Genomic DNA, 24822 nt, shown 5'->3' on the forward strand with positions numbered 1-24822 from the left:
AGAGATACTGAAACGACATGTGGTCTGAAAGCTCAAAGGGTTTAACACAGTGACCGCGTTCCAACACAATATAAAGACCCAGGGATAGTAAGTACAGAGCGAATATAAACTATACAAAACATTATATTACACTGAGACGCTTAAGAGACACTCTGGATTTTTACTACTTTACTTTTACATTTCATACACACACAAGATCAGCTACACAAGGATATATGGAATTATGTAGTAAAGGAAAAAAAAATTAAATAACTGTACTAAATATTTTTCCACAAAGCAAAAGGATAGATACTTTGAAAATTTAATATAAAATATATTTTAAAAATGTGTATGATGTGTTTTGTTTGTATATCAAGCTGTATATTAAACAAATAATAATAATAAAAATAAGCACATTTCTTTCAACTATCCAATAGACTGTTTACACTGTGAGACGCTTAAGAGACAATCTGTATTTTTACTACTTTATTTCTACATTTTATAAACACAGAAGACATCAAATACATGAAGATATGTGGAATTATTTAGTAAAGAAAAAAAAAAAACCTTACATAACTCTATTAAATATTTTTCCACAAAGCAAAAGACGGATACTTTGAAAATTGAAGATACAATTTTTTTTTAAATGCGTATGATTTGTTTGTATATCAAAAATAGAACTTTTTTTTATTTATTTATTTTTTTTTTTGCATTTCTTTCAACTGTCCAAGAGTATTTAAACTGTGAGATGCTTAAGAAACATTTTGTATTTTACTACTTTACTTTATAAACACACAAGGCATCAAATACATGAAGTAAGATATATGGAATTATTTAGTAAAAAAAAACAAAAAAAAACTTAAATAATTCAACTAAAATATATTTTAAAAAATGTGTATGATGTGTTTTGTTTGTATATCAAGCTGTAAATAAAAAAACAAAAATAAAAAAAATAAAAAAAATAAAAATAATAAGTAAATTTCTTTCAACTATTCAAACAGTGTTTACATTGTGAGACCCTTGTTTAAAGGTGCACTATGGAACTTTTCTGCCTTTCCTGGCTTGTCTCTATGTAGAACTTACTACTCTATTTGGAATGTTACAGAGTATAGCATTAAACCTTATGCTGTTGTTTTTGCATGGCACAGGGATGAATATGCACTCTCCCCGATTCACAGATCTAACCTGTAACTTGGCCCTGTGACATTAACTGACCGTCTCCGTGGAGATAAACGCTTTTAATATCATAAGTGGAACATTCCAGGTAAAACGATAACATCTCCACGGCGACAAGCAGCTGGGTGACCCTCCTCCATAAAAGATCATCACTTAAAAACATTAATTTTCTCCGTGTTTGAGTCATAAAAACGTCAAAATTGCGTTTCCATCCATTCAGTTGTGCAGGAATATTTTCAAATCATTATTTTTATGGCACCTCGAGAATGAGACACACTGCACGATACATTTATACACTCAAAGTAATTGTATAAGAAGCAGGAACAAACCAGACGATATTATGTGGTTCGATTACAAGGTCAAAGTGTTTTCTACAGCAGCAAAAAAACATTAAAACAAACAACACAATCAAACACTTTTCATTTATTTTACTGTGTCAAAACAGATCACTCGCACGTGCTTGTGTTTTTGAATTTGCATATTAATATTCCGTCTTTCCCGTGTGTTTTAATGAACTTACAAGCGATCCGGATGTAGGCTTTTTGGCTCTTCTGGGTTCCCGTAGTGCTCCACGCCACACACTGACACCAGTATTCATCCAGACCGAAGACCTTCTCCACCTGCTGTCTGGTGATCTCTATCGTCACCTGCATCACGGGCAGCACTGCAAAGACAACACAGAAACACCAGGTAAAAGCAGAGAAGAAGAAAAACAACCAGAAAAAACCCACCAGAAATCTTTAACCAAGCTGGATTCTTGAGATTTCTCCTGCAACTCTCAAACTAATGTGGCAGTATAAACAAGCAAAGGGTCATGATCATATATAAACAGAGCTTGTTAGGTGGGAAAATGAGCGGACCGTCTCTCGGCAGCTACCCTCGCTCTAATTTGGAAGACGTTAAAAATAACAATTGGAGAGTAACAAGAAAAATACGCAGCTAGACCCGGTTTTTATTATTACTACGGCGCCCATAAAGAAGGAAGGGCAGGACGAGTTCACAGTGAGGGATGTGTTGATTTAAGTAACACAAGGAAAAGTACTGGCCAGATATAAAAAAACAAACATTTTTTCATCTCAAACTGTATAGATTTTTGTGTTTTTTGATATTTGAGACGCAATCTTTCCCTTCATCTTCTTCTGACCTTTTGTCCAGAACCTGTAATCCTGAGGTATTTTTGATATATTGCACAGTGACCTTGATCCGTACGCCACATGCCCTGCGTTTTTTTTCTGATAATGATTGCGATATTTTTCTCGGATTTTCTTGTCTATACGTGTGATGTTCGTGTCTTTCTTCGCGGCCGTATGGAAGCAGACAGAGAGGCCGTGAACTTCCATATGAGCGTTCCACATTCGCGTCGCCGGTGGTGTATATTTAAGTCACGAACGGCTCGCCACTTCTCAACAACCATTTACATAAAAGCACTTTGTGACATTTCCCCACTCCCCTTCAACACTTGATCTGTCTGCGCTGATCATTTCCAGCGACTGGGTGAAGCCGACTCGAGCTTGACTAAGTGCCACCTATCAGGCCATCAAACCTATACAGCAATTACATAAAGAACTGGCAGGGTATTCATCAAACTGGAATAGTCTTTTTCGATTTTTTTCCTCAAACATTTTCGAGGTTAACTAGCGAACATGTGGTTGGAGACACGGGTAGAGCGGAGTGGAGTAGCGCCAGCAGGCAGGAGGCAGGGGGGCAGGAGGCAGGGGGGCAGGGGGGCAGGAGGCAGGGGGGCAGGAGTCGGTCAGTAGCGGGATTTAGGTGCATTAAGGTCTAAAAGGAAGATTTGGCTGTGCGCTGATGGAGCTATGTGCAGAGAATCCAGCCCGGAGCCACACCGTGAGCGTCAACAGCTCTGCACGCTCTGAGATGGAAACATTAAACTGAACTGAGAAAGAGGAGACAAATATACTTACATGTAAAAGTTTATGTCATCTGTTTATTTATAACTTGTTTTCAGGCTTGTGCAAGATTTAACTAAGCAAATAGGTTGGGTTTGGCGCAGTTGGTCCGAATGAGGGCAGCTGACGACTTGAATATACTGAAAGACCAGGGTATACCGTATTTTCCGGAGTGTAAGTCGCACGGGGAGTATAAGTCAGACCAAAAAATGCTTAATAATGAAGAAAAAACATACATTTCACATAATATAAGTCGCATTTGAGTGTAAGTTGCATCCCCGGACCAACTATGAGGAAAAGTGTGATTTACAATCTGGAAAATACAAAGCAAACGGTGGATTTTTTGAGGATTTTAATATAAAATCTCTTCTTTTCTTTGCTCTTCCATTTGAACAGGGCGTCTATAAAAAGGTAATTGATAAGATAAACACTGCCTGGACAAAAAAAAAAAGTCACCACCTGGATTTAACTGAGCAAATATGTTGTTGTTGCTGCAGTTGGTCCGGTCTAGGTTCAGCAGAATGAGGTCAGCTGACACCTGAATATACTGAATGACCAGGTTGTACTATATTTTCCAGAGTATAAGTCGCACTGGAGTATAAGTCGCGCCACAAAATGCATAATAATGAAGAAAAAAACACATATTTCACATAATTTAAGTCGCATCTGAGTCGCATAAGTCGCACCCCCAGACCAACGAAGAAAAAAAGTGCGACTTATAATCTAGAAAATATGATACTAAATTTTTTTTGACAAAGCAAACGGTGGATTTTTTGAGGATTGGAATATAAAATCTCTTCTTTTCTTCACTCTTCCGTATGAACAGGGTGTCTTGATTAAATAAACACTGCCTGGCCAAAAAAAAAGTCTCCACCTGGATTTAACTAAGCAAATATGTTGTCGTTGCTGCAGTTGGTCCGGTCTAGGTTCAGCAGAATGAGGTCAGCTGACACCTGAATATACTGAATGACCAGGTTATTCCATCAGTGGATTTCTGGACATATTCCAAGACGACAATGCCCAGGATTCATCGGGCTCAGATTGTGACAGAGTGGATCAGGAGCACGAGACGTCATTTTCACACATGGATCGTCCACCACAGAGTCCAGACCTTAACCCCAGTGAGAATCTTTGGGATGAGCTGGAGAAGCTTTGAGCAGCGTCAGACTCGACCATCATCAATGCAACAGGTGAAACATTAATGCAACACTGGATGGAAATGAATCTGTGACGTTGAAGAAGAGAAATCGAAACAATGACACAGCGAATGTGACATAATCAAAGGTAAAGGCGGAGTGTTTGACCTTTTTTTTGGCCAAGCAGTGTAGAAATGGACAAAGCTAATGTGCTAGCTGCCAAACAGGAAGTGAGCATGGGTGCACTTCTGGCTCCAATTCACTTTACATAAGAAAACTGTGTCCTCTCTCTGTACCTGCTGCTGTCAGACTCGTCATTTTGGTCTTAAATGTTCGTATTAACTCGCTCTACATGATCCTGGGGTTTTTATTTCACTATTGTGTCTGTAAATCAAGATATGAACATTAAAAACAGACAAATCCGCTGCCTTTTTCCCTGAGGTCTCTCCTGCTAGCATTAGGAACAGGTTTGATTGACAGCGTTGCCAAGTGTCCGCACTGCTGCTTTGGCAGGGGACAGGCAGTACCTTCAACAGCAACTCGCAGTCAAAATTACAAATATGGATACTGAAAACTGGGCTACAAATTCACCCGTTTAACTGCTCTAGCCTCGATGAACTTCATTTAACTCGAGTCAAACGCTGTGGTGACGTCACACTCACTCAGTCCACTTCTTTATTCAGTCTACGTATTTGACACCAAAACAAAAGTGCTGAAAATTCAATTATTTTGTTTATATTGCTTTAATTTATTAAATATTTAAATGATTTTTTTCTTGACTGACAGAGTGCCTTAATAAAGTCTCCCTTAAATGATGTTTTCTTTTGATTACAGAAACTACTAAGAGAGGCAGCTCTGCGTGAAAGTGGTAATTGGTGCGTAATATTCTGACCCATTTCATTCGTTCTTTATTAATGCTGAGTGTAGAAATAAACAAGAGTTTATGTGTGACTCACTGATTGCATTACAGTAATGTGCCGGGCTGCTAAGTCTGTGCTACTGCAGGGCGAAGGCTAAAGAGGGCCAATCTGACTCTACTGCTCACACTGAAGCTAATGGGAGAGCGAGTCCTGAGGAAGCTCCCGTATAGAGACAATACAAACATGTGATGGGCCCAATTTACACTGAGCCCTGAGCAGTTTGGCCACGCGCGGTCGTGAGGAGTTGATTTGAATGCAAAGCTGAGAATGAGCCGTGTTCAGCGCTTCACTTCTACAGTAGAAATACATTTGATTAATGCAAACGCCCCGACTCCGAGCGAGCGGCTGAGGAATAAAGATCAGTGTGAAGATGCAAGGCCGGAACAATAGGAACCCGAGGTAAGAAATCCTAAGAAGAGAAATTTGAGGCTGTGCTTGGCGGCATAATTGCATTCTGTTTCCTTATCTCCTCCTGTCTCCATAATGACCTGCTTCTGTGTCTGACACCTTCCAGTTACACCGCTGTGAGTCACTCCGTCCAATTTCACTCCAATTAATAAGTAGGACACAATCAGCTTATCACTTTGGGACAAAATGGCTCGGCTCTTCTATTGCAGTCAATAATTACTGGACAAGCCTCTGTTTACTGTTGTTTTCCCCAGACCTCAGGGGCGGCTGGAAGAACAACACAACTTTATATGGAACAACCCAACCATCTTTAAAGAACCCGTACTGCGGCATTTACTGATACTGATGTTATAATGATGTTTCCTCACCACGAACAGACCTGGAGTTGTGTTTCATTCATATATTCGTTCATCTTAAACACACAAACCCTTCATATTTAGTGAGTTTTTCTCTCAAAACACTCTTTTCCACCTTGTGATGTCATGAAGTAAAACAGGAAGTGTGTTTTTACGCTCCATACGCCTTCATATTTCTGAACAAAAGGTCAAAAAATAACTTGAAAACTACCACTTCATGACATCACAAGGCGGAACAGAGCATTTTGAAGTTTGAAAATGTCAAAAACACAACTCCAGGTCTGTTTTTGAGCAGGAAACAGCTTTATAACACGGCTAAAAAGCTCATGAGAATCCATTTTGTGTAATATCAAACTTTTAAAACACACTGCTGATCTCAAAGGAGATAAGTCCACGTTTACATTGTGACTGGCACGTGGCGCTAAAATGCCCACGCAGAGAAACGTCAGCGCTTTATAGAGTGATAATACGCCATCGTCCAAGTTTGGGCTTTTTACTGGAACCCCACTGAGTTTATTTATATGAGACTACACTGTGGAACTTCACCAGACCTCGCTCACTGTTGGACCAAACTGCATTATTAGAGCGTGGTGGGGGATAATGATGGGCTAACATAACGAAACAGGAGAAATGGAAAAGAGAAACAAAGTGAAAATCGGCCAAACTCAGCCAAAATATCGTTTACGCTCTGGATAATCGTGAGAAAGTTGAAACTAAACACCTAAACTGCAGGATTTGATCAGTTATTAGAAGTAACCAAGTGAAAAGTGACAACGCTTCCATCAAACTAGTCAAATGGAACTTTTTCTTAACCTCGACCTGTCACGATAACACATTTTGAAGTTCGATATATCACTGAAGTAAATTTAGACGATAAACGATAATATTGAAACTAATTTAAGACACTGATTCGATACTAAGAGCAGATTTAAACGAAAAGAGACATTTTAAATCTACAATATTGTTAAAAATCATCAGCTGCAATAAATAAAAAGCAGAATGAAACTCTTACATTGTTAGTTTGCATCTGTAATGAGTCAGACAGGTTATTTATTCAAAGTTTTGCGGATTAAATCTTATCATATACCCAAAAAATAACAAAAATTTCCCAGTAATGCAAAGAAAAAGTCCACACGATAAATATTGACCACAAAAACTCTTATAAAAATCAATATATACAAGCCTTAACCCATTGAAAATGAGTTTGATGACAATTATTTCAACTGTGAGGGACATTTACAGTTAAATGAAGTTAAATGAATGTAATGAAATCTTGGATCAGGTTTACCCATCGGGAAATATCACTATTGCAATTTTGAATCAGCAAATTTATGATTTTCAATTTAATTTTGGCCCTTAGAACAGATACAAAACAATACATACTTTAAATCATTGAATTATTGGTATTTAACACACAAATAGTCCATTCTTTTTCCAAAATCTGAAGAGAAAATGCTCGTGAATCGCAGTAAAGTCGCCCTCACAACAGACCCGAAAAGGCCAGTGAGAGGAAGGCGACCCGCAAACTTGGCTCAGTTACACCAGTTCTGTCTGGAAGAATGGGACAAAACTCCTGCCAACTATTGTGCGAAGCTTGGGTAAGAAAATCCAAAACATCTGACCTAAAGCGATGGTACCAAATACTAAAGAAACGTATGTAACTTCTGAGAAAGTAATGAAATATTGTCATTTTAAAAAATCCTTCTCTCATTATTCTGGCTTTTCGCAAATAGAAATAATTTTGTTAATCCTAATTGACCTAAAACAATTAAAGTTTAGCCTGATTTCATGTCAGACAAAGAGAAAAAAAAGCGTGTGTGTCTTTTTATACAGTGTGTGTGAACTTCTGGTTTCCACTGTATTGCCTTTTTCACGTTTTTCTGATGAAATCCAGTTCTGCGCCGCGTTCGTTGTGGTGACTTTCGTTAACTTTCAGAGCGTGTTCGTGTTGGTTTTTGTGTCTGCCAGTTATTTCTATAGAGATGTCATATTGTGTGCGCGTGGGCACATCGGCTCCCCCTCTTGACCTGACAGGGGCTCAACACGCGTGGGGCAAATATCATTGGACTCTATCCCAGCACCAGTCGATATTGGGCTTGTCTGAAGACCAGGACTTTATTTTTCTTTCAGAGCGCTCTTGTTTTCGCCGGCTCTGACCTCAATTCCATAGGGGTCATTTGCTTATCAAAGGCACGAACTGGAGCTTGTGGGTCCTGGCTGTGTGCGCATTGTGACCAAGGAAATTGAATTAGGGGCGTCCCTGCTGTGTGTGGCCCGGGCTCATCAGTGGATACAGTGGGATTAAGCCTGGCCACTCCTGTTCACAAAGCCCGAGAAGAGACATCATAGATAAAAGCTTTCAAGAAGGTGCCGCCTGATCGTCCTGGCAACAGCTCCCAAGTGTTTTATTCAGCCTTTTGTTACAGATAGCATCAATGTCATCCGCAGCGCCGCCAGTTTCAAGTTTTTGCTTTTTCCAAGAACGAAACACAGAAGAAAAGTGTCCAAAACATACGGCTACTAATGTGTAAGCTGTATTTATTTTATTTTTATCGTTATTTATACAGAAAACTCAATGAAAGTACTCAGACTCTCTATTCATGGTCGTATTAAAACAAGAAATGTGGGCTCAATATGCTGGAGCAGTAAGTTCAAACTGAAAATTGTACGGTAAACCAAAGAAAAAATGCGTTTTCATTCAGAAAGTTTGATTTCACAAGGGTCAAGGCGTCAGGAATTGTGAATAATCGTTACATTTGATGATTATTTCTGTTTTGACTTGTTGTATTGTGATTTTAATGCATTTCTTAGCGCCCCCTGCTTGTCAGATCTGCTCAGTTGTTAATGTAGTTAATGCAGAGATGAAAATCCGCCTCTTCTCCCTGGCATTTAATACTAGCTAGACAGGATCTCTTGGTGTGTTATATATATTTGTGTTTTTTGAAGCACTTTGAATTACTTTGTGTACAAACTGTGCTGTACAAATAAACTTGCCTCGATATTGTGGCTTTCCTACTTCAAATATATTGTCCCTTTATAATAAAATGTTATGTATAGACTTTCCTTTAGTTGTTTAGCAGCACGAGTCGCAGCTAAAGTGCAGTCCTGTAGATGCATACGCCCCGTGGAGACATCATTTCCCGGATTAAAAAATGCAAAGTTAACCTCCGGGTGAGGAATAAAGGGCATTACTGTTTTATCATGGACTCCTCAGCAGACTTCAATTACCATGTAAAGCAGAGCGATGATGGGTGGCCTGCGCCTGCTGACATGGAGGGGCCACCGCTGCCATCAGAGCCTGTCCCTAACAAGGATAGTGCAGCCTTCTGAGTGAAGCATGGCTCTATTAAACAGAGAGGGGAGGAGAAAGCGGACGCGGTTCAGCCCGGTAACGCGCATTCAGGGCGCTTCTCCGGGAGGTTGTGACTTAAGTCAGTGGGACAGCGTTCTGGGTCAAGGCTCTGCCCGCGGACACGAGCCGCTTTTCAAGAGCCTCTTTTGATTGAGTCGTCCATTTTCCACTATGAATGTCCGCCGCTGAAGGCCCCCGCTGACGCTCTGAATGTCGCTACAGATTATTCATGGCTGACAAACAGTAGTACGCTACCTGCCCCAATCAATCCGGCCGGGTTCAGTCCAATGCCACTCCAAGGAGACAGAGGTGGGGCTGTGGCAGAGGGCGAAGACTTAAATTGACTATAAAGGCACTAAAACTCCGGGTACACATGACTGCTTTCAAATGTCGCTCCTGTCACGAGAATGAGGCGAGGTCTCTGCAAAAAGCCCTGATCTATGCGGCAATGAGAGACAGATACTGTACTTAAGTCTTCAGACGATATTTTTAAATTTCAGGTATTTTCAAAAACGAGCTGATTTATAAAGCGCATTTAAAACAACTTCAGCTTCACCTAAAAGTAAAAAAAAACTTGTAAATATACACATAACGCAACACATAAAAACACAAAGAGATCCTGTTTGGCTAGTATTAAATGCCAGGGAGAAGAGGTGAGGTTTTCGTCTCAAACTGCATAAAAAACTGAGCAGATCTGAGAGGCAGGGGGCGCTGTTACGTAGTCTGAGCGCTGCCACAGAAAAGGCTCCGCGTCCTCTGGTCTTTAGCATTAGCATAAACAATAAACAAAACTAAAACAGGTAAAGGGCACACGACGCAAAGGTTTCCACTGCTGTCAGATATATAAAGCCTTCGTAACAAATGTCCATGGGTTTCAGAATAAAAAACAAACAATAAAACAGTTATTGTAGAGGATAAAAAATTAAAAATTACATCTCTGGAAGGGGTTGAATATATAAAATAGAAGCTGGAATGATATTTTTTGGGGTCAGTATGTATCCTGTGTGCATTTTCTTTGGACCACTGCGACATTTTTGGTTATTTCTTGGCTAGATGTCGAGATTTAAGCCATAAAAGGTTGAATTAACAGCTTCTGACTCATTACAGATGCAAACTAACGACAAAAGTGTTTCATTTCGCCGTTTATTTACTGCAGCTCGTGATTTTTAACAATCTCGTAGATTTAGAACAGTTTTCGCGGTTTAAATCTGCTCTTAGGTTTTTGTGTCAGTGGCGTAAATTAGCTTCAGTATCGTTTATCGTTCGTATTTACTTACAGCAGTATATCGCACTTTCGAAACGTGTTACCGTGACAGGTCTCGCCACGAAGAGACGCACCGGAGGAAGAGATATGACACGTCTACGGCGCAAAACCGGCACGTTCACCCCTTGAAATCTTTTTAATCAAGTGCGTGGACCAGAGCACATGTATCTGATTAAACCCACGTCTGAACAGAAGAGAAGAGGAAAATGTTTTGGGTAAAAATCATTTGAGCTGTGTGGTAATAATGAGTAATGATGCTCCGCTCCTGAATGCCCCAGGGGGAGTGTAATCTTCACTCAACAAGAAATTTCAGCGCTGCATTTGTCAGTGCCACAACACCCCAGCGAGCGCACACAGGATGTCACAACAATGCAAAGGAGGTATACATAAATGATCTTTCCAATAGTGCTGTTTTTGTCACGCAGGTGTTCACAGGTTTGTAACGTGATAATGAATTGCGGTAGAAAAACTTCAGAATAGCTTTTGTGCGGGTGTGAGGCGCAGGCTTTCACGAGGCGACATAACAAAAAGCGCCGGTTTGAATGGGTTCGTTTCCATCGCGCGTTTCGTTTCTGGTTCTCAGCCGACGTGGAGCAGTCAGTTCTGATCAGATCGAGCGGACATTAATTCAAAGCAATGGATTTGTGTTTGCACTGTTCCCCTCTGTAATTAGTTTGTGAGACCTTTCCTTTAATAACATTTGCGCATTAACACCGGCGGGGGAAGTCGGCGGCACGATTTAGCGCGTTGCCCTCAACTCGAATGCCCCTAGCGTAATTACAGCCAATATCCTCGTCTGTGTGATTGGCAAGAGCAGGATGTTCCCCCAGTCTTCGGGATGGGGACAGTCCTGGACGCCTTTATCTCCCCCGCACACCTTGTCCCGGGCCAAATTGAGGAGGTGCGAGGCCTTAAGCACTCCGAGGTTCCATTACACCATAGGCAGAGAGAGGGATCAGATACAGCACATGAAAGCTGTGATCGTTTGTGCTAGCGTATTTCTCGCTCCCCTAGTTGACATGGCCTTGGGCGCAGGGGTAAATAAGGAAAAGTTGCTCCGGGAAGAAGTCAGGTTTCGGCTCCCCCATCTGGAAGCCGAGTGCGCTGCGTCCATACAAATTGGGAAAGGAGTTCCAGCTGCCCCGTTCTGTAGATTGGGTTAATCCCCATCAAGCCTCTGTTATATCATATGAGTCACTGTTTTGAAAAGGGAGATTGGGGTGATTCCACAAAGGTGCACAAGCGCATTCTAGTGTTCAAAATGACTAACAATATTCAGTAAACAGCCAGAGGGAACATGGAGGGAACCAAACTATTCACAAACGACAACTGTTTCTGTTTGTGGATTTGCAAGGCGATGTCGTTTCCTCATATTCTCATTCACACTTTTGTTATTATATCGAAATGGTGAATAAATGCCTTTGAGTATCACGGATCTAATCTTAATTAAAAGTCCTATCTTAATTAAAGGTCTTATATTACGCAAAATTGACTCTTGTGAGCTTTAAGCCGTATTATAATAACGTTAGCTCCTCAAAAACATGCCCGGAGTCATGTTTTGTTTCATTCACATGTGTTTGCGTTGCTGTTGCCGTTGTCCGTCTGCATCTCCAAAGCTCAAAACGCTCTGTTCCACCTCGTGATGTCATGAAGTGGTAGTTTTAACAGCTCCTTTTACCTTTTGTTCAGTAGAGATTGACAAATCCAGGGCTAAAATCATCCAAATGATTCTAGTGAAGGTGCATCAAGTTTAAAAACACAGTGGAGCACTTCCTGTTTTACCACATGATGACATCACAAGGTGGAACGGAGTGTTTTCAGTCTGAGAGAAGAACAGAAACACAAACAAAACACAACTCTAGATCTGTTTGTGATGAGGAAACATTAGAACAGATCAGAAAATAGCATAATAGGGGCTCTTTAAGACAAAATCCCAGTGTACAGCCTGAATTTAACAGTAAAAACAGCTCCAAAAACTGATATTATGAGGAAAGAAAACAGGAACAGCATGGAGATATATTATGTAAAAGAGTGTTATGCCTGTTTAAAGGGCACGGCTGTGTAAAGAAGGATGAACTCAGTAAAAAACTAATTCAAAATATTATGAACTAAGAAGTGATTTGAAGCAGTAACAATAAAAGATGATTTTTTAAATAGAAGAAAAATATTTTGAACGTTGCTTCATAACGACATCATTGTGCCCTTCCAAAGAACTTTAGAAAGAAGATTGCGGCTCAGAATCTGCATTTCTGCGAAAAGAGAGTAATTCCTCCTTTACAGCGAAAATAGAGTTTTCTGAGGAGAACAGACAGAAACCAAAGCCACTGAGGGAAAGTTTGAAAAGTAGAACGAACGACTACTTCTTAGAACAATATTACCTGCAGAAAGTGTCCAAATCCCTATTCTAATCTGTTTTAATCCATGGATTACCTGAGCCGACTCACGTGGCTGACTCTACATGGTTCTCATCCCGGCTCAGAGCGTGTAGTTGGTCCACGTCGGCCATAATGTGAGACACGAGGGGACGAGGCGCTATACACCCAACACGGATTCAAGACTTAAATATTAATTTCTTTGTTCAGAAGAAAAAGCGGCGTTCATTATTAATGCCGTTCTGCAACATAGAAGCGCGGACTTTATAAATAACCCGAGAGCTGGAGGAATGGAGGCGAGTCCCTGTACGAGCCCCCTGACGAACGGGCCAACCCTGCCTAAAGCCCCCATGCTGCTGGACGACTGCCACGCCTGACCCAAGGAGCGAATAAACAGAAAAACTAAAGAACTAGCGTGAACTTTTAAAAAAAACAAGCCTCTGGTTATTCTCTGGCAAGTCTGCAAATCATAAAAAGCAAAAGTTTCACCACATAAACGGGACTAAATCAGCTTTTTTTGGAAGATTTTTTAAACTTAACTTGTCTGACGGAGGGTCCCACACTTCGTTGTATCTGCGGAGATGCTTTTTATTCCTTTTTATTTCCTGGAATATGTTTTAATTGCAAAAAAGCAACAAAACAAAAAAAACGTGAGCTGCGGAATAAGCACGTGATATACGCTCTCCCCTCCGTGCAGCTGAAAAGGATCAACAACAGAAAGCAAAAACATCCCTGGAACATTCTTAAACAAGGTGAACGTTTCAATTATTAATATGGATTTGAGAAATTCCTTGCAGCTGCTCCACGACGGCTGAGAGACCTGCCTCAGCTATTGTCCTCACGGCTCATTACACACCAGGAACAGGCTTTGGAAAACATCACTCTCTTTTCTGCTCTATTTTTGTCATCAACAACACTGACTGCACATTTCTAAAAGGCACCGACGTGGAGTAGCCATTGACTTTTGTTTTATTTTCTGAAATACGTGTCACCACCTCAGAATCAACTACGCAAAAAAAAAAGCTGCCGGACTATTCAAAAATACGTCGAGTCGAGCACATCCACTCTATGCGTAAGCGCCTACAGTTATAAAAGCAGTGTCCCACCTGCAGCTCAATGCTCCTAAAACATCAATTCATGTGAAGATTGAAGGTATTCTTTGCCTCCCACTGCACAAAATAGTCTTTTCAACAGAGAAATGCGACAGCACGGGGACACCCTGCAGCTGCCTCTTTACAGCACCACTACCCAATTTTGTTGTAATGCCAAATCTGTTACCTACAGTGTTTCAAACCACACCACTCATCCACAACAGTGAAACGGCCGCCTTTCCTCTGGCCCCTTAAAATACAACTAAATGGAATCTGCAGTTTTCCTAAATATCTGTGGGAGCTGCAGCCAGATGTGAACTAGTGACTCTCGCGGCCTCCTTCATTCCCATGCATAATAAGAACTTCCACTTTTCTCGCTTTTCTATGGGCAGCAGTGGCTCGCCGTGAGAGGATTTACCCACAAATCCAAAGTCTGACAGTTCAATAATAACACAGCGGTAAAACTACTTCACTATGTAGACTTATTCTTCGTTAAATGATTGATACAATAGATTTAAAGGGTCAGGATTTATCGTAGCAGCTTTTGCGGGAACTAAACGCAACCGCTTCATTCCGCCAGCTCATTTTGAACCATAATGTTTATTTTAAAATCAGATCTTTTTGGCGTTACTGCTGTGGGATTAGTGCGTCAGTTTAAATATTTGTTTATTGACGTTTTTTGCAGCAATATATCACACTTCAAAATGTGTTATCTCGATGTCTCCACCTTGTATCCGCATGAACGAGACGGAGTGATGTTGGTGCAAACTGGCAGCCATGTTTCTGTAGGTAGCCCCGGGGCAGCTGTGGCGACTAAAAAGGGTTAGCAGTGAGTGTGGGGAACGGATAAAACAATGGAAAACGCTTTGAGTATCTATGAAGGCGCTACACAAAGCCATTATTCACAAGGTTTTTTCACTTTTTATGGCCGTTTCTAATGACACAGCAAGAACCGCAGTAACTCAAGAGTGAAAAAGTGCAGCAGATTCACCACCGCACCGGATAAAAAACTACCATGGATCGGAAATGCGCTTAAAAAAAAGGATTTTTTAGGATATGAGCTTGAAGAATCCTCTGCACCACTTATATAAACCACTACATCTTAAAGCACATGCGTCAAACTCAAGGCCCACGAGCCAAATGTCGCCCTCCACATCATTTTATGTGGCCCTCAACGGGATAAATTAAAAAGTGTGATGGTCTTAAAATGTCGTTTTATCAGTAGATACAGTTACACAGACATATTTTTACATCTTTGCAAATACATACGCAATATTTGTATCGTGAATGAGTAATAAATACAGAAACAATCAATTAACAAGTTTAAAAAGTAGTTACATTTATTTAACTTCTCTCTTGGTGAAAATGTGTTTGACCCTCCCTGTCTTAAAGGGACAGTATTACACGATTTTCTGATTTAAGTTTTAATGTTTCCTCGTCGCAAACAGACCTGGAGTTGTGTTTTGTTCTTCTCTCAAACAGAAAACACTCTGTTCCACCTTGTGATGTCATAATGTGGTAATACAGGAAGTGCTCCACTGTGTTTTTAAACTTCACACACCTTCACAAGAATCATTTAGATAATATTAACACTGAAATTGCCACTTATCTCTACTGAACAAAAGGTAAAAGGAGCTGTTAACGCCGTGACATCACAAGGTGGAACACAGCATTTTGAGTTTTGGAGACGCAGATAAACGACAAATGAAACAAAACACAAGTCCACGTATGTTTGTGATGAGGTAACGACATTATAACATGACTTAAGGCTCATTTTAACACTGGAATTGCCGATCTCTACCGAATAAAACGATAAAAGGAGCTGTTAACATCATGACATCACAAAGTGGAACAGAGCATTTTGACATTTGGAGACGAAGATAAACGACAAATGAAACAAAAACACAACTCCACGTATGTTTTTGATGAGGTAACGACATTCTAACATGATTTAAATCTCACAAGAGTAAATTTTGCGCGACATAGGACCTTTAAATCAGCCTTAATAACACATGAACAAAGACGTAAATCAAAAAGAACAAAAAGTTTATTATTATTACTTCATTAATGTGTTAGGTTTAGGATGTGAGGACGTAGTTACTAACCCTGAATCTCAATAAACACGCGAAGTTCAGCCTTTATTTCATGTATTAAGCCTATTACATGTATTACTGAAATCAAATCAATGCACTTTCTTTCTATCGCTCCCGTATCCGTCTCTAGATTGTGGAAAACACCTATATAAAAGTCTTTAGGGGCCAAACACACAAAGCATAAACTGTCATCCATCAGAGTTCGTGCTGATCCAAAGTCTCCACAGGCTCTTTAGCTGTCACCTTCCCTCCAGTATTTTTAAACAACGTGAGCGAGGCAGGTGCTGATTGACACCACAAAAATCACACTCTGTCTCTCTGTCAGCATAATGTGCACGTCTCTCTCTTCTGCCCCGTGCACCGGTAAGAAAGACGCCAAATGACAGCGCCGTAAATGAAAGAAACAGCCGCTTCCTCTATAGAGCCCGTAGTAACAGCGGGGAGTGAGTGGAGGTGCGTCGAGGGGAGTAGTGTGAGTAATTATTTAGCGGTAGCGACTGTGGGGTCAAAGTGGATATTTATAGTAAAAGGACGAGTAGAAAGTAGTGGTAGAAGTAGTAGTAGTGGACACAGAGTGAGCATTTTGTCAAAGTTCTATTCATAAATATAAAATCAAAGGGAAAAAAATGATTATCTTGACAAAATTAATAAACAAGTTTGAGTTTAGTATGTTTATTTTGTGTGAAAATTGACAAAACATACCAATTACTTCGAAAATATAACATATAAAGTGTTGTATTTTAGTTTAATTGCATCTTTTCATCATATCTGACAGTTTGGACCGCTCGCCAGCTCCTCACAGTGGTCACGGGATGTTACTGCGACGCGCCCGATCAGCTGTTTTAAACCAGTTTTGGCGGCGTCTTTCTACCGTTAGAGGCAGGACGACAGCGCCATCTGCCGTCTGGCTTCTTCAGGACAGTTTCCCAGGTGTGTGAGAGTAAAACGACCCCCCCTCGTCCCGGTTCATAGTCCCACGGGTGCATTTCTGTATTTCGATTGACGCATTAACGCAGAGATGATGTTTTATATCAGCAAACCGGACCACGTGAACCTCACTGGACTGTAAAGTATCGTATAAATTAGATCGTAGCGTCCACGTATTCCAGAGGAGGCGTCGCTTTGAATTCTACCCGGGCCCGTTGTGAAATCTGACCATATTCCCCGAGTCTATTTGCTTAACACAGGAGCGACGTAGACGGTGCAGATAATGCGTGTGCTGCGTTTCAGACATCGTTTCATTCACATGGCTCAGAGAGACTTATCAATACAAATACTCCAGTGTAGGACCAGGCTCTGTGGCGCTAAACTACACAAGCTGCTCCCTGGATTTAGAAATGAAGATGAAATGCTCAAGTCACTATTTCAAACTGTTGTCAAAACAAAACATCAAGCTCTGGAATAATAACAAAGAAGGAGACTACCATCCACTCCCACTTGTGCGCTTCATAGACTTTATTAAACACGCAACTGTTCTGACGGAGGATCTGCCACCAGCGTCTCTCCATCCAGATCTTATTGCTTTGTCTGAAATAGTCCGCAATATGGCATTAAATTTGTCTCCGTAAAAACAAGCAGGTGATGCGACCGCCGACGTGCAAATCAGATCTGCGTAGAAGCAACTCTGCACAAAGTTTTTCAAGGATTTGGTTTGGTTTTTTGCAGCAGTAAGAACATCAGTACATACAGTAAATGAATGCAAAATGGACAGGGTTAATGTCGTACTGCGGAACATTCCAGGCAAAGTAAAAACATCACGGAGACAAGCAGGTAGCAGGAAAGTTCCGTGATGCAACTTAGTATTTAAATGGAAATCAAACGCAGTGCGAACTTGTATTTTGTCAGTGAAGAAAAGGGAAAATAAATCGAGCGGATTCAATTAAAACATTTTCAAAATCAAAAAATCATCAAGTTCCCAAGTGGCTCAATAAATCTACAACTCGAACTGTAGATTTAATGATCCACTTTTCAAATTCACTTATTTTTTACTGTCAAATAAAAGTACAGATTGAAAGTGCAGCTTGACAAAGAGTCACTGAACTTAAATCAAAATCAAACTGAGGTTTGGCCAAACTAAGACTGAGACTTGGTCCTGACAGTGTGAGGCCCTCTCAGGCCCGACAGTGTGAGGTCCTCTCTGGCCCGACAGTGTGAGGTCCTCTCTGGCCTGACAGTGTGAGGTCCTCTCTGTTCTGACAGTGTGAGGTCCTCTCTGTTCTGACAGTGTGAGGTCCTCTCTGTTCTGACAGTGTGAGGTCCTCTCGGGCCCGACAGTGTGAGGTCCTCCCGGGCCCGACAGTGTGAGGTCCTCTCTGTTCTGACAGTGTGAGGTCCTCTCTGTTCCGACAGTGTGAGGTCCTCTCTGTTCTGACAGTGTGAGGTCCTCTCTGTTCTGACAGTGTGAGGTCCTCTCTGTTCTGACAGTGTGAGGTCCTCTCTGTTCCGACAGTGTGAGGTCCTCTCTGTTCTGACAGTGTGAGGTCCTCTCTGTTCCGACAGTGTGAGGTCCTCTCTGTTCTGACAGTGTGAGGTCCTCCCGGGCCCGACAGTGTGAGGTCCTCTTTGGCCTGACAGTGTGAGGTCCTCTTTGGCCTGACAGTGTGAGGTCCTCTCGGGCCTGATTCTGTTGCCATGGGTCAGTGGAACATTTAAAGCCAAATGAGATAATAATATGCACAAGTTTTCAAAAGTTTGCACATGTGACAAAAAACTGGCTAAAATCAGAGCAACTTTGCACCGATTAGTGAATGTGTGAGAAAGAAAGAGGATTTGTGCGTCTGAAACTGAGTGATTTTGTGTGTGTGTGTGTGTGTGTGTGTGTGTGTGAGTGAGTGGGGGTGTGTGTGTGTGTGTGTGGACTGAATGTTTATAGAAATGTCGTATTTGAGGGATGAACTGCGTTGTATTAGACGTATGTACAATATGTTTACACGTCTTTCATCTACACCAAACTATTACTTTTACTTAAATATCAGTCTGTCCAGGGACGACACGTGGAGATTTGTACTTTTGCTATAACCTGGCACCAAACATCTTTCCATGATGGAGGATCTGCCACCAGCGTCTCTCCATCCAGATCTTATTGCTTTGTCTGAAATAGTCCGCAATATGGCATTAAATTTGTCTCCGTAAAAACAAGCAGGTGATGCGACCGCCGACGTGCAAATCAGATCTGCGTAGAAGCAACTCTGCACAAAGTTTTTCAAGGATTTGGTTTGGTTTTTTGCAGCAGTAAGAACATCAGTACATACAGTAAATGAATGCAAAATGGACAGGGTTAATGTCGTACTGCGGAACATTCCAGGCAAAGTAAAAACATCACGGAGACAAGCAGGTAGCAGGAAAGTTCCGTGATGCAACTTAGTATTTAAATGGAAATCAAACGCAGTGCGAACTTGTATTTTGTCAGTGAAGAAAAGGGAAAATAAATCGAGCGGATTCAATTAAAACATTTTCAAAATCAAAAAATCATCAAGTTCCCAAGTGGCTCAATAAATCTACAACTCGAACTGTAGATTTAATGATCCACTTTTCAAATTCACTTATTTTTTACTGTCAAATAAAAGTACAGATTGAAAGTGCAGCTTGACAAAGAGTCACTGAACTTAAATCAAAATCAAACTGAGGTTTGGCCAAACTAAGACTGAGACTTGGTCCTGACAGTGTGAGGCCCTCTCAGGCCCGACAGTGTGAGGTCCTCTCTGGCCTGACAGTGTGAGGTCCTCTCTGGCCTGACAGTGTGAGGTCCTCTCTGTTCTGACAGTGTGAGGTCCTCTCTGTTCTGACAGTGTGAGGTCCTCTCTGTTCTGACAGTGTGAGGTCCTCTCGGGCCCGACAGTGTGAGGTCCTCCCGGGCCCGACAGTGTGAGGTCCTCTCTGTTCTGACAGTGTGAGGTCCTCTCTGTTCCGACAGTGTGAGGTCCTCTCTGTTCTGACAGTGTGAGGTCCTCTCTGTTCTGACAGTGTGAGGTCCTCTCTGTTCTGACAGTGTGAGGTCCTCTCTGTTCCGACAGTGTGAGGTCCTCTCTGTTCTGACAGTGTGAGGTCCTCTCTGTTCCGACAGTGTGAGGTCCTCTCTGTTCTGACAGTGTGAGGTCCTCCCGGGCCCGACAGTGTGAGGTCCTCTTTGGCCTGACAGTGTGAGGTCCTCTTTGGCCTGACAGTGTGAGGTCCTCTCGGGCCTGATTCTGTTGCCATGGGTCAGTGGAACATTTAAAGCCAAATGAGATAATAATATGCACAAGTTTTCAAAAGTTTGCACATGTGACAAAAAACTGGCTAAAATCAGAGCAACTTTGCACCGATTAGTGAATGTGTGAGAAAGAAAGAGGATTTGTGCGTCTGAAACTGAGTGATTTTGTGTGTGTGTGTGTGTGTGTGTGTGTGTGTGTGTGAGTGAGTGGGGGTGTGTGTGTGTGTGTGTGGACTGAATGTTTATAGAAATGTCGTATTTGAGGGATGAACTGCGTTGTATTAGACGTATGTACAATATGTTTACACGTCTTTCATCTACACCAAACTATTACTTTTACTTAAATATCAGTCTGTCCAGGGACGACACGTGGAGATTTGTACTTTTGCTATAACCTGGCACCAAACATCTTTCCATGTGTTGTTGTCCACTGTCCCTGTCCAAATAAAAGCAGACCACACCATCTTCTGTTTCTTCTTGTCGCTCTGTGCTGAAAACTCTCGGTCTGATCGTGGACTCTGTGTTTAAACCACATTAGCCGAGTCATAAAGTCGAGCTTCTTTCAGTTTCAGTCGTTGCTAAAGTAAAGCCCGGATTTCCACAGGATTTTGAAAAACCAATCCACACATTTGTAACGTCGCATCTGGATTATTGTAATTCTTTGCATCAGGCTTGTGCGGTGACACCTGGACCGGCTTCATAACGCGTGGAATTCAAAATGTTATCGTGTTTAACCCTTGTGTGCTCCTCCCAGTCGAGTTACGTTGACGTTCCTCTGGGCTCAATTTGACCCCAGTTTATTTTTCTTATAACTCAGCCATAAAATAACATACTTTTCTTTTCTTTTTTTGGTTAGTAGGCCGTATTTTAGTAAAGATTGTGCATTTTTGGACCTGAAAATCTCCTGCAGCTCTTAATTTCCATCACTGTCCTGTGTTTATCAAGTGCAGAGGTGGAAATAAAGTCGATCTGAGTTATAAGAGAAACAAACTGGGGTCAAATTGAACTTTAACGTAACTTATTTATCAGCCAGTTCTCATTGTACAATCAACATTTTTTTTCAAGTGGCCCAATTTTCAACCTATTTGATGAAGAAATGTCAAAGTTCTGCTGCGAGTGACTTATTTTTTGGGGTCATAAATTACCCCAGGACGACACAAGGGTTTTAAATGTGCGACTTTATGGGTTGTTTTTATCTGAGGGAGCCCTAGAGCGTCCAGACTACGGAACAGCGCCCTCTGCCTGTCGGATCCTCTTCTCCCTGGCATTTAACACCAGCTACACAGGATCTCTTGGTGTTTCATTGTTCTTTTTCCTGTTTTGTGTTGACTTTTATCTGCAGCGCTTTGGTCAGCTGAAGCATTTCTTTTTAAACGTGCTACAGAAATAAACTTGAATTGAATTGTCAGAGTAAACAGATTGAACTGAAGTAACCCGAAGGATCCACGGAAACTCCAGAATACTTCCAACTTCAACAAGGTCATTCCATTGTGCGTCTGAGAAACGGATTTTCCAGCAGCAGCAGCAGAGAGCGGCTGCGAGAGGCCCCGAGCCGCAGGGAGCGTGTGCGTGGGAGACCGGGATGACAAATGGCAATTATCATTTTTTAAACCACCTTTGTTCCACTAATTGCTGTTAATTTTGAAATTCATTATTTCTAAATGTCAAGACCAACACCGAGGAACAAGTCGATGTGGAAGGGTAATAACAATAATAACATAAGCTGGTCCGGCGAAGAGGAAGAGGCAGGGAAGAGGAAAACGAGAGTGAATACAAGTATAAGTCATGTCACCGCAAAGTACTTTAAGTGCAAACTCAAGTCAAAGTCACAAATGTACGACTCAACTCCCTGTGCAGCCGAAAGTCAAACGGATAACACTGCACCAGTTGTTTTCGACACAATATTCTGCGTATTTTCCGACTGATGCACAGCTCCAACTAATTATTTTACTGCTTATCAATCAGTAGTTTATTTTCTTTTCTAAGACGGGGACTCCCAGACTTCCTTGACCCCAGACACTTCCTCCAGCTCCTCCAATCAGCAATCTTTTTAATTACATCTCACGTTTTTTTGTTAATCATCGATACGGGAACTTTTAATACAAGATCACGTGACGGACCGCACCAAAACTGACAGGGAAAAAAAAAAAAAAGGGCTTTTGGCTGTTTTTACTTCGCAAAAATGGAAAATATTTCAAGGACAAGAAAAACTAGAGACTTTAGTGCCACAAATTCAACTTCATAATCTGGTAACAAGCTTTTATACTCACACCTGCTCCTGTTTTTAATGTTTTAAAACGCTACTTGTTTGGTTTTTGTTTGTATTTTTTTCTATATTTGAACAAGGCGACCATAAAAAAGAGCGTCTAAGTGCTCTCACCGTAGAAATAAAGACACATAAATAAAAAAGACACATAAATAAATGAAACTTGACCCAGGTGACGCTAAAGTGATGCTGCTTGAGGTGCACATTTGCAGACAAAATAAGCCTTTCCCCCGTAATTCTAAATTCTACTCGTTTCCTGTGCAAGTTTGATGGACTTTTTTTCTCTGTTTCAGTAATAAAACTCCTTCTGTCTTTGTGCATGTTCTGGAGTCTGTGTCGCTCTGGTAATTAGTCTTCGATTACTAAACGAGTTGGCGTCTCAATAAACAATTAGTTGTGATTAATTGGCAACATTTTCACCCTCAGAGCTTTGGGGCATTTTTTGTTATAATAAGGTTTGAGCTGTGGAGGTGAATAAGTTCCTTTTGTCTGTTATTTATTTGTTGCAGCCATAGATTAAATACAGAAGTGACCTAAGAGAGCGTGACGGTCGACGAGTTTAGCAGTTATAGGGGCCGATTTGTGACCGTGAGTATCATAGCAACCAAAGAGCCAATCCAGAGCGAGGCTGTCGAAGGTAACGCCCCTTCCCGCTTGCACCGATGGTTTAGCAGAGAGTTTAGCTTAGCAACGCTGTCAATCAAACATGTTGCTAACGCTAAACGGAGCGAACTCAGGGAAAAAAGGCGCCTGATTTGCCTGATTTGCCTGATTTGCGGCTAAAATTGGGTTAATGCGAAAGTTTTTAAAGAGAGAGTGGCCACAGTTTTTCAGTGTAAAGTGAATTGGAGCCAGAATCGATGGAGCTGGACCTGGGAAAATGCTCACTTCCTGTTTGGAGCGCAGTAGCTAGCAGGTTAGCCATGTTCATTTATACACAGTCTATGTTTGCAGCTCATGTCTTAAAAAAAAAAAACTATTTAAAATGTTTTACTCGGATTATCTTGCATTATTTAAATCTTAATTCAAGGTATAAAAGTAGTTTCAATATATATATCGTCGTCTACTGGGATAACCGCCTCAAAGATACCCCGTAAACAGATCTAGTCACCGCAGATAAACCGACGGAAGCCACAGGTAAGTCCACGAGCCCGATCTACACACCTGCTTCATTCTGACGACTCCGCACTTCTTCTCTTCCCCACTGCCCCCGAACGCACCACTGTTGTCTCAAGGCCAGACAAACAGAAGCTGCAATTAAAGCGGGGCTGACTCGGGCTTTACCCAGGCGTCCGCTCTGCTTTTAGACCGGGTCAGGGGCTGCGGTCCACCCTGCCTCTGAATACGCCTAATAGAACACACTGGCAGATGTGGCACAGGAACAATTCACCTTACCATCTGCTTTTTGGGGTCTGAATGCCAAATCCTTCCCCCCCTCCATCCCGCCCGCTCCATAATCAAGGGCAGAATGAAATACAAGTCCCATTATGGATAGGCAGCTAATAATGCATTATCAATTAGTCCCCTTGGCCGCTGATCGATGCGGAGCAGGTGGTACAAGGCCATTGCGTTCATTTAGGACTATATTGTCCCTCAGCTTGATTCTCCTGTTTCCGGCTGCTCATTAGATCCACACTCCAGGGCCTATCAGGTTTGGGCGAAATTGCAGCCTCACAGCTCCTCAATATTCCATTAACGATCACGTTTAATTACAGTTGTGGGCCTCAGAGCAACTCAACTCTCAAATTATGGGAATGTTGGAAACTATAAAATGTCTATAATCTCAATTCCACAATTAGCTCGGAATTTTACTCGCAAAGTGGCTCTGAACAGTGGGACGCCATTAGCTGTTTTACGGAGAACACATCATGCCATAGACACACAACCAAAAGAACAAAATACACACGAAAAACTTATCGTGAATAGTTCATAACAATTTCTGTCAGTGATGGATTATAAAATATAGACCTTTAAATGCCACCGTCGCAAAAACTACTGCTTCTATCTACCGAAATATTTCAGAAAACACATTCCATGCACAGTAGATATGGATTTTTAATTATTACTAGACACTTGTCCAACATAAATCACTAATTCATATTTAAAGACACATGTACGTGCTGGAAAACAGCATAATGACCACGTGGCATTATTCACAATCAATGCTATTATACACAGTCACGTCCTCCAAAAGGATCAAGCTGCTCATTTGCATTATTGATGAACAAACCCCATGTTTTTTATTCTCTAAATACACATAAATAAAAAGGTGATGGTGAGAATGGAGAGCTCAGGCTAATGCCATAG

General features: G+C 41.3%; 1 protein-coding gene across 4 annotated transcripts in view; it reads right to left on the reverse strand.

Annotated features, from left to right (window-relative positions):
* The window catches only part of unc5a (unc-5 netrin receptor A), a 195830-nt gene that overhangs the window by 59399 nt on the left and 111609 nt on the right, over window positions 1-24822 (reverse strand). For all 4 annotated transcript variants that reach the window (XM_055224847.1, XM_055224845.1, XM_055224846.1 and 1 more), the window contains exon 3: window positions 1676-1819. In XM_055224847.1, coding sequence (XP_055080822.1) covers window positions 1676-1819 — 144 coding nt within the window. The remainder of the gene's footprint in view (window positions 1-1675; window positions 1820-24822) is intronic.

Source organism: Periophthalmus magnuspinnatus, chromosome 10, assembly GCF_009829125.3.
Source record: "Periophthalmus magnuspinnatus isolate fPerMag1 chromosome 10, fPerMag1.2.pri, whole genome shotgun sequence".
Taxonomy (NCBI): Eukaryota; Metazoa; Chordata; class Actinopteri; order Gobiiformes; family Gobiidae; genus Periophthalmus; species Periophthalmus magnuspinnatus.